General features: G+C 40.0%; 3 protein-coding genes across 5 annotated transcripts in view; all 3 read right to left on the bottom strand.

Annotated features, from left to right (window-relative positions):
- Positions 1-3,761: 3,761 nt before the first annotated feature.
- On the bottom strand, positions 3,762-6,641 carry hoxd9a (homeobox D9a). The gene is made up of 2 exons (XM_044216350.1): positions 5,493-6,641; positions 3,762-4,965 (listed from the first exon to the last, which is right to left on the bottom strand). Exons 1-2 carry the CDS (start codon positions 6,064-6,066, stop codon positions 4,721-4,723), a joined length of 819 nt encoding a protein of 272 aa, XP_044072285.1. The 5' UTR covers positions 6,067-6,641; the 3' UTR covers positions 3,762-4,720.
- A 1,112-nt stretch (positions 6,642-7,753) lies between these two features.
- hoxd10a (homeobox D10a) lies at positions 7,754-11,517 on the bottom strand. Its single transcript, XM_044216346.1, has 2 exons — positions 9,278-11,517; positions 7,754-8,477 (listed from the first exon to the last, which is right to left on the bottom strand). Exons 1-2 carry the CDS (start codon positions 10,020-10,022, stop codon positions 8,203-8,205), a joined length of 1,020 nt encoding a protein of 339 aa, XP_044072281.1. The 5' UTR covers positions 10,023-11,517; the 3' UTR covers positions 7,754-8,202.
- The window catches only part of hoxd11a (homeobox D11a), a 34,859-nt gene continuing 31,217 nt past the window's right edge, over positions 10,992-14,633 (bottom strand). For 2 of the 3 annotated variants that reach the window (XM_044216348.1, XM_044216347.1), the window contains one exon: positions 10,992-14,201. In XM_044216348.1, the coding sequence (XP_044072283.1) occupies positions 13,966-14,201 (236 nt within the window). In that variant the 3' untranslated portion in view covers positions 10,992-13,965. The remainder of the gene's footprint in view (positions 14,202-14,633) is intronic. The other variant, XM_044216349.1, reaches the window with a different exon arrangement.

Here is a 14,633-nt window from a genome sequence, read left to right as displayed (position 1 = left end):
CTACGCACTTATACTTAGTAAGTTACTTAGACAGATAGTCAAATAGATAGACGTCCCTGGTGTCCAACACGTTGTCAGCAGGTCTCCATGTTTGCATATTAATTCATGAGTCTGGTGGGCTTTTCTTTCTTCTTTCTTCCTGCTCACTCACAGCATTTCAACGGATCCGGTTTAAGAATTTAAGGCCAAATTAGCTTCCTTCCATATACGGTAAATGAATAAAGCCATCCAAGTACGTGGTCCGGCACATTAAATGAGCTATTGTTTCCATTTTTTGAGTTGACTGTCGACTTCTCTGAATTATTGAAAATGAAAACATCATCATTGTACAGAGCGAATTGAAATACGCTGAGAAATTTTACACGTATTTACAAAAAGAGGTGCCTGTGGTGACTTAATCAACTTAGGCTCAAATGATGTGGTTTACTTTCATCACAGAGCTCTAATTGTACTTTCTGCAGGGCCTGAATCTTCGGCAGGTAACCCAAATATGCAGAGGTATGTATCGAAAAAGGTTAAAAATCTTTTAGTGATTATTTATTTATTCATTATTTATTTTTTTGTTGCCCTGACAATTTCAGTGCTGTATGTTTATGCTCCGCTTGTTTCCAACCGCATGGATCCAGAACTTGGAATTAAAGGCTATAAAAAGCCTGTCGCTGTAGATAACATGAGTTCCTGGAGATATTGTTCACATTACAACACTTCACACTTGTGACATTGTTGCCAAGCAGACTACTAATGATTGTGTCAGCTATAAATCCGTTATTACCGCCCCTGATCCATTGTAGGCTCTGCACCCGCCCCACGATTCAACATGCATTCCATACTTAAGCTACACTGTTGCATTCTGTGTTCCTCCTCAGTCTTTTTCTCCCATAGAAACACACTGTAGAATGGTCAGGTACTTTAGAATGTGAGACGTCACAATTCACTCCAGAATATGCCTGCTTGTCAAATTGCGTCATAGACCTCAACTGTTTTACAGTTATTGTGGTTTTCGTTGTGAACATAAACGAAAAGCAGATTAATGGAAGCGTCAGACTTGTTTAAAGGAAACGCCGTGAGACTAAAACGACGGCCGGTTAGAGACAATATAATACAGATTTAATGCGGTCCACAGGCTTGACAAAAGGGACAACTGAAGTAGCTAAGGTTTTCAGATATAGGCTCAATTCAAAACCCCTCACTCTCTCTCTCTCACACACACACACACACATACACACACACACACACACACACACACTAATGGCGGAATGTCTACAACATTATATTTTCAGAAATACGCACAAGAAACTGCATTTATATGCTTTCAATAGGACTTCTTCCTGTCAGCCGACATATTGTCCACTGAATGTACTTTTCTGCTACTTTGAGGGTAGCACGCTATTTAACTCTGTTCTGGAAAATCCCGAAGATTAGCCCAAGTATGTTTCGAATCGGTTTCAAATTTTCACAGCTATTACCTTGGCCTGCATACACAGACATGTGTGTGGATATGGAGCAGCATCTGCGGGTGTAACGTGACTGTAGCTGACAATGACAAGAGTGAAATAGCTGACCCCAGTCATGGCCTGTAAGGAAGAGACGCACATGACTATCTGAAACTGTACAGTGAGAATGACTGCGTGGAGAAGGGCACATTGACTGTCGCATCTTTCTCATTATCAAAGAAAAGGTTCAATCCAGTGTAAACACTGGAGCCATGTATGTCTAAATAAAGAAGCTGAAGTCAAGTTTTCATCCGTGACAGACCCCTTATAGTCACAGAGTTCCCTTGATTATAGGCCACTGTTTTTATCAGCACGTCAAGACGTCAGATCAAGGTGCAAATAATTCACATTTTCTCTGACTGCTTCAATATTTCCATCTTGTGCTCTCTGAGCGCTGCCATTGGTTGTCAGTGTTTGGATACTTTACACAAGTGGAAACCTCATCACCAATCATCACTTTTAATGGCGATGACTAAAGTAATGTTCACTTTAACTCCTCAGGACACACAACGGTGTACCCTGAAGGGAGGCGCCTCCTGTTCTTCCTCTGCAGACTGAATTAAGAAAAGCGGGCTACACTGCTGCGTTTTCATCTTATATGTCAACTTGGAGTCATGTGGGGTTTAAAGCTCTTATAACCGGTTTTCAAATGCAAGTTAGCATCAACAAATGTATATTAAATGCCTCAGCCCTGAAGCTTGATGGTCACTTTTGCACCAGATAATGGAAATGAGCACACTCAGGGGCCTAAAGTGTGTATGTTACTCAGTTTTGGGGTCACAGAAATCTTAATTTTTCTCATTCAATTTATTGCACTTTGATCATTTTAATAATGGACTTAGGCTATATTTGGAAAGACAAAAAGAGAAAAAAACATTATATATGCTATTTTCTTCCAAAGGCCCAGCAGCCTACAGCACCACCTCTGTGCTCACTCCGCGTTATTGATGTCAGCGATTTAAACAAAAACATCCACGTTTCGACACTGCTTGAATAAGAAAGTTGAATCTTTTATAATTTAAAATATTTTCATTACGTCACTATACAAGGACACTACTACACGTACAATACAAGTCGTTTAAAATACTAAATTAAGTTGGTAAAGTTTAGAGGAGGATGAGGACATTTAGAGGAATGCATTTCTGAAAGTTGACTATAATTGTTTCTGTAGTTTTCTTCTGTAAATGATGATGGACTGAGGCTGCTCGTGGCTTCAGTAACACTTTTCTGTATCGATTCAAACTGGCTGCTCTTTTGTGCAAACGTATTACACATTGCTGAAATGTGGGGTCTGAAAATGATCACGAGATTTAAAAAAAAAAATCTGCATATTAACAACTGCAACAGACGATTATAACAGACATATATAGGGACTTTCAGCATTGCAGCTGTTCAAGAAGCGTCCAATAACAACAGCTTTCGATTCAGCACGGAAAATTGTATTATTATTATCATTGTTTTAAAATCGACCCCCATACTAACTGTGGACTTTTGAGATGACCTCCAGTTTTATAAAGGATATTCAGAGACATGCAGTATATCCCCATAGAAATCAATGAGTGCATGCTGTATGTTATGGTTCCTGTGTTGCCTACATATTCCAGCTGTGAATGAATTGCTGTAACTGAGACTAAAAGAACAATATCGCCCTCTAGCGCTCTCGTAACTTTCCCAATGAAGCTCCATCAGAGGTAAACAGACAGTATTTAGTTCGGCATAACTCAGGGTTTCTCCATCTGATTTGAGGTGTGCCGTTAAAAATGGTACCATTCATTTATTTGCACAAGCTTACGAACAAGTATTATTACTATTTCACTAAAAGTCAATTTAGTTTCCTCTGAGTGAGCCTGCACGAGGTAAAATTAAGACACACGGCCTGGCTTCATCTCATTATAAAATAAATTCATCAGACGGTAAAACTGCATCGGACACCAGTCAAAGTGAAGTTTTTTTTTCCCATCGGTGGGAAGTGCAGTTGATGAATAAACGTGACCATTAAGGTGGGGGTGATTTCCTCTAAAACAATTCATCGACCAGACACCCTGTGGACAAGTGTCTACATTCTGTTTGTCAGCAACAGACGCAAACGCCCAAGAAAAAGGGGGTTTCAAAGGAGAGTGTAATTACTGGCCAGGCCCATAAACTCATTTAGGCCAGACGTCTAGCCATTTCTATAGCTTTATTGGACCGCGTTTCTTCCTGCTTTAAAGTAATTATTCGTACAAGTTGGACAATAAATTGGAAATCCGCCGCGACACCTCTCCCAATCGTAAACACTTTATTACTTGTTCTTCTACGTTTCAAATACACTGTTTCAAAAAGTGAAATTTAACATACAGTATGTAACCTCATTTAGGATTAAAGATTGATTTGAATCGCTTTAATCTCTGCAGATTCATTTGCTGGCTGCAAAAAAGAAAATTTAACTGTCAAACACTGACTTTTGTGTTGAATTTGTGTTGTATTTTTCCCTCATGTGGCTGCAAGACGTTGTGCTGCAGTAGCAGTCTCGCTGTAAACAAGGCATCAGGGAATATTTTCTAAAATCGCTGAAATGACACAACCCACCAATATGCCAGAAACATGCAGAGAAAGTTGATAAATGTGGTAATTAAAGGAACAAATGTTGATACATATATAGACGTTTAAGCTAAAAAAAATACCTGATAATTTGCTTTCCCCAAATGCAGCACCAACTCACTTTGTGAAAAAAGGCAGAACGCACACAAGTAAAAGTCTTTGTGAAAACGTATCAACGCACGGTTCACTGATTCAGCATCTCCACGTGTGTGTGTGTGTGTGTGTGTGTGTGTACGGACACAGACAGCAGTCAAAGAAGTTTAAGCTGGGAAACTGTTTTATATACAACTCCAAATTCTTAACAGCTATAAAAGCAATACACATAGGCACGTTGCTTACTGTGGGGTGTGGGATGGGGGGTGGGGAGGGGGTGCTGAACAAAAACTGCTCCCAGGGTGTGTTTGGGTAAAAGTGTAAAACACAGAACATTTCAGATGGCTTGTAAATGACTGATCCTGTCTGTATCTCGCGACGACAAATTCCTGCACATGTGATTTTGACACTGACACGCAGTATTACGCTACCTAGAGGGTCTAAAAATTAAAATAAAATGGCTACCGAGGCCCCTATCAAAATAAATGTTATTGTTCAGATGGCTTCCTTGGTGCAAACATTAAACGTGTGAAATGGCAGCAGCAGCAGTGATTTCATAGCGGCTCCTTGCTGCTCCTCTCTCTGTTCATCTTCTTCATTTTCATCCTCCTGTTCTGGAACCAGATCTTCACTTGTCTCTCGGTTAAACTGAGTATGCGGGCGACTTCATAGCGTCGGTCTCTTGTCAAATACATGTTGTAGAGGAACTCCTTCTCCAGCTCTAAAGTCTGATATTTTGTATACGGGCATCGCTTCTTTCTCGTTGAGCGTGCGTGAATCCAGTTTGCTGCGGGGTTATCTGGAAAAAAAAAACAGGGGGGAGAAAGATACATATGAAGCAAAGACACATTGTGATGAGGATGTTTTTGATTTTAAACTTCAATGACTTTCAGTAAATGGAGCCCAAATTGGGGTTCGGGGACCGGTAAGGGCCACTGGTGTGGTTGCAGGGAATCAAAAGCAAAATGAGAAATAGTTTAATTTGATGGACAATGAGAAAATGCGCAAAAATGACTCTTTAGATTAGTTTTCCTGTTTTTTACTATAGGTTTCTATCAATAGAAGAAAATAAATCAGGCCTATATCTACCTCATAAGGTAAAATCTCATCGACACCGACCAGTGTGTATCTATTTTGGGTGTCCTGTGACATGAAAAACTTTAGGATCCCATGTAATAACCCTTTGCAGGGCGGGTTTTTCACCCCTTCCCGAGTCGCGGTATAGTACGAGACACTTTTATAGGTTAGTAAAACCTCCAGTTTTACACACCCAGCTCATACAGTTCTGAGGGTTGTAAATCAGGACTGGCTTTTTCGTTTACTTACTTGGGTCAAGTTGTTGTTGTTTCTCCTCTTTTGGCTCGCTGTGGCTCGACAGCTCACTTCCACTGTGCTCTTTGGTCGCCTTTTCTGGACACTCCGAGACTCCACACGCGAATTCACCGGCGAGCGGCCGAGCCTCTGCCTCCAACGCGTCGCACTCTGTAGTTTTCGGTGGCAAGACCTCCGGCTTTGTCCCGTACGGCCGACTGCTGGAGTGAAATCCGGCGAACGAAACGTGGTTGGAGATGGGGTCCATCCAGGAGCGGACGCCTACATATCTGCCGTCCGAGGCGGGTAGATGGGACTGGTGGTGGTGGTGGTGGTGCACGTACGGGTGATAAATCCCCTGCGGGTGAACCGAGGACCAAGACGACGAGAAAACGGCGGACTTTGGTGCAAAATTGCAAGAGGAGAAGTCTGCGTTGTCCCCAGCACCTGACGGCCTCGGGGTCACCATGTGTTGAGCCTGAATAAAGCGAGCACCGTACACATCCTCCGGCTCCTGCCCCATTATAGCGTCCACATAGCAGTTACTCAGAGTGCCACTGGAAGACATTTTTGATCTCTTCCTACTCATATAATAAGGGTTGCACTGTTAGGGGAAGCTTCCCTCTATGAACAATCATAGTATTTTTGCTGGCCTGCATCTACAGGGATTGGTTACATGGATCACGTGGTCATATTTACCAATACAGCGAGTAAATCAATCCTGCCCTTGCGCTCCCTTTTTTTTTTTTTTTCCTTTTTTTTGTCGTCAGGTTTAATTTAGCTTTTCATTTCACAAATAATAAAAAGCCCAATCAGATGTGACTGGAGGGAGAAAACAATCGCTCAAATGAATGCAAATGAGTTGTTTCTTTTTCTGTTTCTCGTGTGAGTGTGGTTGTGGGACGTTGCAACTATAGCAGCAGTTCAAAAAAATATATAAATAAATAGGAATAAGACACTTTTCCCCACACGCACAGTCCACCAACACGGATTCCCTGTATCTTAATGTTTGAGAAAACTTATTATATCGTCCTGATACCCTCAATGCTAGTAAAATGGTTTATAGACTTACGGAGTCCTCGTAAAATAGATGTAATAACATGTTGTAAAATAACAGACGCCATTTCCGTTCACAATGCGGTGTATCCATTGTTAATATTCGGCGAGGAAACATATTTTCTGGGTTGGTTTAATTTTTAAAGCTAAGCCGGAAACGACAGTTGTGAAATTATTGTATTCATTCAAAGGAGGGTAATAATGTCTTTATGTATCAATAAATATTTTATGAGGTGCGTGTGATTATACATGCCGTCAATATAAAACAAAGAAAGACTTGGAGTTCAAAGTCCTTCTGTGCATTGCTGTCTGAAAAGTGCAATTTGAATGTAACTTTTTTTTTTTTGGAAGCAGAGTTTGTTGATCTCCAGTCGAGAAAAAAGAAGCACATTTCAAAAGGTAAAAGTCAAGATTTAGGTCAAATCTGCAGACCGGATCAGGCTGACAGCTACATGTAACTGAATCACACAATCAGAAAATATAAAGTTATTCTGTGAGACAAGAAATGCAACGTGTCTACTGAGGCCTGCGTCGCTCGAGCTGAGTCTTGCTTGTGAATTTGTGCTTGAACGTAACTTACCCCGTCTGATAGACTATAGTTTAGTCACAAATAAAAGCATGTATATTGGATTACACGACCCCCGCCTCTTTGCGTCTCTCTGCTGCACTCTTCCTATACACACAAATAGACGACTGACAGTAAACGGCAGCAGAGGCTGGAACAGTTTTGTATTTAGACTTTGTTGTTGTTGTTGTTGTTGTTGTTTGGGGTTTAATGTCACAAATATCAGTCTGTAGGTTTCACCTTGTCTTCAGGGAGCTGGAATATCTTTAAAACATGAAATAATAGGTCATGTATCCTAAAACCCGCATGTGTTATAACTGCTGCCTGCTGGTAGCCCACAAACAAAATATTTGAAGATTTTTTAAGCTTGTAGGCTCTTCGTCGGATGAAGATGGAGCATGATTGTGAATATTTAGTGAAATTAAGAACACATGTTAGGGACATTTTTGGAATGCCATTTCTTTTCTTGCAGTAAAGTGCAATAGACCCGTTTAGAATTTTTTTTTTCTTGCTGTTTTCCTCCTCATAACAGTTTTAAGCAAAATAACGCTTGCGTCAATGCAAATAATACTGCAGATCTCCACACTGATATGGTGCTGATAACTGAGATAATTGTAGACCAGAGACTTTGATAGCATAAACAAATACAACACAATTTTATTTGACAATTTATTGCAAGATACATGCCACAAACATGCAATAAATTCACAGATTAACATTGTTTTCCGCCCATAGAAACATCTCACTAATGAGCAAATGGCTCGCACTTACTGTAAAACAAATGTTGCACTACACGACAGTTAAATGTGCTTTCATGACTGAAACAGAGTAACTCTTTCCAAACAGCTCGCCATCGCGACACAGCAGAATATCCATGTCTACTGGCGGAGGGAAGACATCTGCTCCTCCAATAATTTAAGACCAAAAAGTGTTACCCTGTGATAAAATAAAACAAGTACATGACGCCACGCAAAGTACTAAAATTGGCATATATATAGTCACAGTTTCGTTGAAATTGAAGATAAACGTCTAATGCCACTAAAGCATCAAACTGAATAGGACAGATGGTAAAAAGACAGCTCTAACCACAGATAACATGCAAGCTCACGAAAAGGTGAGATTTGAGGTCAGTTCACGGATGCGGTTTTCCCTGCTCATTTTCTTCAGTTTCATCCTGCGGTTCTGAAACCAGATCTTGACCTGCCTGTCGGTCAGGTTGACGCTCCTGCTGATCTCTAGGCGGCGCTCTCGGGTCAGATACATATTGAACAGAAACTCCTTCTCCAACTCCAAGGTCTGGTGCTTTGTGTAGGGACATCTTTTCTTTCTCCCACTCTTCGCAGTTAACCAGTTGCTTGTCGGCGTGTCACTCTTGCAGTCTGCGAAGATTCAAACCAGAGACATGTCAGTACTTTAGCGCTGCAGAGTGATCCCGCTTGAGCAAAGTCTCACCTGCTGCTTTGGATTTTACCTCTGGGAAATAACACACAATATAAATGTTTTCCCAGAATAATTAAATGCAGGGGGTGTTATTAGTCACGTACATGCCACCACTAATAAAATAGAAATGAAATTAACCCCCAGCTGATCACACCGCACACCAGGAACACGTCATTATACAGCTTGAACACATTATCAAAAAAATCTATTAATTTCGCAAGAGCTAAAAATGCATTAACATGTAACATTTGATTAAATTGTTAAAATGGTCAACTTTAAATTGAATTTCAAATGCAGTGATTTTGTCATGTTGCAAGGTTCTAGTTAAAGATCCAGACTCAACTATTCAGCATTACACAGCTGCAAATTGCACCAATTTTTGAAGATCCTGGGGTGATTCAATTTTGCATGTATGCAACAAATATGGCTTATCGTAATAGCTGCTCACGTTAAATTCTTAGTTTCTACAAAAAAACCGTGCACAAATATAAAGCAACACATTGTGAAAATACTTTAAATTGCATATTATTTGAATTTAAATATCTGAGCAAAGAGGGACACAGTCGGCATGCTGCATGGTAAAACCATTCTCTGTTGCCTATTACTGCAACCTGAGAAAGACTCTCATTAAACATTACGACTTTAGGGTTGTTTGTGTTTTATACTTGGTTTTATGGTGCTGGAGCCTTCTCAGCACTGCAGCGCCACAAGATAAAAGCTTTCATTGCTGCCAACCCACCTTTTCCTTCCTTCTGTAGCAGCTCAGGACTGGACACAGAAACTTCCATGGAGCAGTTCTTCTCCCCCGAGCTGGACTTGGGATCCGGGCTTTCTGCGGGGACCGGTGTCCTTGAGGTCTCAGGGATTTGCGGGACGTCCTCGCTTTTCTTTTCCACCTCTGCGAAATTAGAAGACGCCGAGGAGGACTGCGGTTTCGGGGTGACCCGGCTGAGTTGCATCAGTGTTGGGTTTGGACTCGGCGGCTCATGGCAGTAGTTTTCCTGATGTTTCCCGTTCGCATAAGTTTGGCTCAATCTGAAATAGCCCGGAACCGGGATCTCGGGACCATCGACTGGACAAGACTCAGGAATAACGTTAGAATATACGGGGACGTCTGACGAGGTGACTTTTACTCTCTTATCGGAGTACATGCAGCAGTTACTCTCTTCCTTTATGCTCTGTGAAAATGTACAGTTTGACATCTGACTGGACGATTCTATTCTGCAGGGTCTATTCGGATCAGTCCAGTTATCTATTTGAGGTATGTACGAGTGGACATTCATGCCCATATTTTGGTGGTTGACCTCCCCTCTTTTGCCGAAAGACGGCAGGAGTCCACAGGTTTGCATTCCGTAAGTTCCCATTTCTGAGCCAGACGGCATGTACATGTTGCTGCTGGAGTAAAAGCTGTCCGTCCTGCAAGCACCAATTAAAGAGTCCACTAAAAATGTGTTTGCCGCAGGAGAGCTACTGGGAAAGGACATTTTGGGGGGTTAAGATCTTTAGAGGAGAGAGATGTCCTTTGTAAGCTGACATATCTAGGAAAAACAATCTCCGTGTAAGTCAGGATGCCTCCCGACCACATGACAAGCCCACCAATGAGATTTGAAAATGGCCTTGAGACGCAGCCTCCTCTCTCCCTGCACACACACACTCGTTCTGCAGGATGCAGACGTGGTCAACAGCGACACCTACAACACGGACTTGAAATTGGTTTACAGACTCGCGCAGGCAAACAGAGGGGGCATCGCGAGAGGCTGTTCAACAAAACTGAAACAATCACGTTTTTTAAAAAAATTTTTTTAAAAAAGACGATTTGAATGACATCAGAAAATAGTCCGCCTTAATTTGGAGCTGACCTGTTCAACAACTAAGCTCTACGAAGTGTTTTCAATGTGTGAAATGCTTCAGAGGATATGTGTTTCTTTGTGTGAGAGACAGACTGAAGAGAGGGCGTGTGTGTGTGTGTGTGTGTGTGTAAAACGTGGCGCATAGGCGACAACTGCAGACTATTTGAAAGACTGTAACCATCTCCACTGAATTTAGTGTTTTTTTATTCATATCAACCGTTCACCAACGACATAGCCCACACTAACTGTATTTGCATGTATTTTAATGTCTCGAATATCTTTGAATTTAAATAAGAAAGGAAGACAAAAGAATAAAGATGACAAACTGTAAATATACTCTTTGCTCTGTTCAGTTTTCATTAATTCAGGGTTTGAAGTTGTTGGGGTTGTTTGTTTTTTTTGATAGGATTGTTTCCTGTTGCACCAAACCATTCGATATAAGGACAACGGCCATTTAGATTTCCTGCAAGATGTCAGCATTAAAATAAGGAAAACTGTAAAATGTGGGTACATTACTGCTAGAACCTCTGTCTGCATGAAGGTCAACACTAGTCCCGAAATGTTTTACTAAGGCTTTACTTTTCAAATAAATTCCACTTAAGACGGATAGAAAATGGTCCTTTATTATTTGCACAGATTATTAAGCACAGTATCTTTTTGTCACATGTATTTCCGATGTTCAAATGCAAAGTTATAAAATAAAAACCTGCGGGTGGTGGCGGTGTACACAGTCTGGGGATTATTTTGCTCAGGGCTCCATTGTTTTTGTCTGCAAGGAAGGCACATGTGTGCAAGATCAACATTGTGCCACTTAATCGGGGGGGCGAACACTTTGTACCTGAATTCAGGCCACAATAATTGTAAAGGAAATAAACAAACACATGAACAAAACACAGTAAATGCAGCTTGAAATAATTATATCTTTGGTATTTATGCGACAAGGTTGAAATAATCATACAACTTGTGTGAGTTCGTCTGCCCTGTTCTTCAAGGCTCTTAGATATTTACAGTTGGTTGTAAATTAGCATTTGTAGTATGCAAATCAACTCAACATCACAAAACACAGGCTTGTTAACCCAAATTTGATTACGAAATAGGTTCCCAAAATACATTCGTTAAACCACATTCGGTTATTTTAAAGAAAGAAAAACAAATACCATTTAACTGAGACATCTGACAACACGAACATCATTTTTGTTTTAATAATCAGGTTTCTATTTTGTATATCCTGTGACGCCCTGAACTGAAGAAAAAAATTAATATGGGAGTATATTCTTCAGGTATAATCAACAATTCATGCACGCACAAAATATACACAAGTACCGTAAAGGTGGAAAAACAAATAGGACCTCGGGTTATGATGTGGTTAATAATAATGATAATAACAATTTAAAGTAAATACCAGGCGAGCCACTGATATTTAAAACATAAGGGTAAAACATATACAATTAAAACAAATAAGGGTAGAGTTACTCGAAATAAGGACACAGACGTTGTTGTAATTTAAGATAAAACCGAAAGCTTGAAACTACAACAATACTTCTGCCCTTTTTTTAGAGTAACTGTCAGTCTTATAGCCTAGTTTTTTTAAGCAAATAGCCAGACGCAGATAAACGATAATTTAATAAACAGTAATACAGCTACAACATGAAATTAAATAAAAGGAAATGTAAAGCAGATTTATGTCAATAATCCCCCACAATGCCACAATATTTGGAGTCTGTAGAGACAGATTTCAATAAGATTGTGCGGCCTTCAGGGGAAGACCAAAGTCTGTATTTGAAAGGTTCAGATGCCAAAGACACGGAGTAGACATATGTATTTTTCTTTGACTCTCTAAACCTTTGAACATGGCTTGTAAATGTAATTGCCGTCTGACAGACAGGAGGATTTGCATGAATAAAACTGGGTACTGAGTGAAAACAATAGTGTGTATTAAGATTAGCTGTGCTCTTATTTTCTTCAGAGAAACTGTAGCCTGCACTGTTGGACGGTTTGATATAAAACAAAAACAAAACAAACAAACAAGTGATTTTGGACATTTTTAAAAAATAATTTCAAAAACTGTACATTTGACACGAAGTTAGAATTAAAATACAAATCTGAACAAAACCTGTGTTGAACGGATTATTCCTCCACTGATTGATTTTCATGCAGGGTAAGATGCATTTCCACTGGCAGCCAAAGCTGCAAGTCTGCCCTCATGTGGATACACCGAGAAGCAAAGTGAAACACCCCACACAGTTGGTAATGTAATTTCACTGTAGGACATGATGACAACCCAATCAAAGGCGTAATGAAATCTCGGTTTTCTAATAGCCTTTTTGGGAAATAACTGCACATGTGATACATTACAAATGAATTAAACATTAATATTTCTCCAACCTTTTTTTTCCTTCATAAAAGACGCCGAAACAAGGGGGGGTAATTGTTGCTGCAAAGACCTAAAGTGAAAATAATCCCCTACTGGCATCACGTGAATTATCAATAAAGTCACTGTTTGTGTGGAATCAATGCATGTATTTAGTCCGTCATTTGGTTACAAAAATAGCACATAGATATACATGAGGTAAAGCATGGCACTCAGATGATTTTACTTCTTTGTAGCGCCAGCCTGGGGTTAAGACATGGAAACGTTTCACCTGCATTAATTAAAGATGGAAATGCGCTTTTAAAGCTAACAATTGGAAATATTTCTCCTTGGCAGCAGATTTAGAGGCGTCAAAGCCGCATTTCGCCTGTTGAGAATACTAGAAAAGCAGATAAACTTGAAAAATGACCTATCCTTTCATATGGCGGTCCTTGTTAGAATAGCCTCCATTGTCTCCCAGCTAACACTGGTGCCAGTAGTGACATTTTAGATGTGAGAAGGACCTATATCTGGACGGGATGCGCAGAAATCTCTTGAATTCTCCAAACATGTGTAGCCTGGAGTGAAACTACTTTGAGAAAGAGAATCAGTCCTCTTGTGGTCTGGGGGTTGGGACACCAAAGTCCAATAGCCCCCTATTTAGACATTTACAGCTACGTTTATTATACTGTCTAGACGGTTCAAGGTTTAGTAAACAACTATGAAAGCAAAAGGAAAAAAACGGGACCATTCAGGCAAGCACCAAATTTCTCCATTGATGAATCTTGAAATCTGAAAAAATTTCCCCTTTTCTCATGTTATTTTTGTAGGACTTGGTTAAGTTCATGTGACAAGTTTCGTGACTATGACAGGCCTACAACATTTGTCGTGTCTACTTTATTTCACACCACAACGTGCATTACATGCGTCTTAAAAATGGACATTACATAAGGAAGAAAGCCTACATATATTTTTATATAGATCATTTCACAGCACAGCTCGCACTTTGCTGAAATATTTGTTGCCAATAAAGCGAAAATATATTTGAACACAAATAAATAAATGCAGAAATTGTTTGCAAAAATGCAGATTTTTGCTAAATAAACTGTTTAAACAGGATGATACGGGTTCAAATGTGCAGAGGGGGCGAGTCTTTAAAACATGTATGTGTATAGCTCCTATTTTACTACCGTGTGTGTGTGTGTGTGTGCACCACTATGTCAGGTATCAGAATAAAGGATTCCCAGTGAAATACTGTAGACGGTCGCGGTTCAGCTTTTTCTCTTTCATTCTTCTATTTTGAAACCAAATCTTCACCTGCCGATCGGACAGATTTAACATCCTGGAGAGCTGGAGCCGCTTCTCTTTATTAATGTAAACGTTGAAGAAAAACTCTCGTTCAAGTTCTCGGATCTGGTATTTGGAGTAAGGACACCTCTTCTTCCTGGACTTGGTTGATGAACCTGCACAAGAACAGAAAACATGAAGAACTGTTTTCTAAAAACTGAAGATCAAGTCAGAAAATGTTCACTATAGTTCAGTTAACAGGTTGACAAATACACTTATTTATTTATTTATTTATTTATTTACTTCTGCACAAAGGCCCTCTCTCTGTCACACACACACATTGAGAGAGACAACAGAGACATTTGCATTAAAATGAACGTATACTGATTTGTATGCAAAAGTGGTTGGTTGGAGGTAGACTTTCCCATTCTATCCTAAATCCCCCAAAAGTGATGTTATACCTGCACAATATTGCCTATAAGCCGGTAAAATGAACGTTTCTAATTTTCATGAATTCCCCATCAATACAAATCAATTCCAACAACGCTGTATTGTTATTAGACACAAGGCAACCTTTAAAGTATGGTTACTTAACCGTTTCCCATTGT

The sequence above is a fragment of the Siniperca chuatsi genome, linkage group LG12 (assembly GCF_020085105.1).
Source record: "Siniperca chuatsi isolate FFG_IHB_CAS linkage group LG12, ASM2008510v1, whole genome shotgun sequence".
Lineage (NCBI taxonomy): Eukaryota > Metazoa > Chordata > Actinopteri > Centrarchiformes > Sinipercidae > Siniperca > Siniperca chuatsi.
This window is presented reverse-complemented; position numbering and strand designations above follow the sequence as displayed.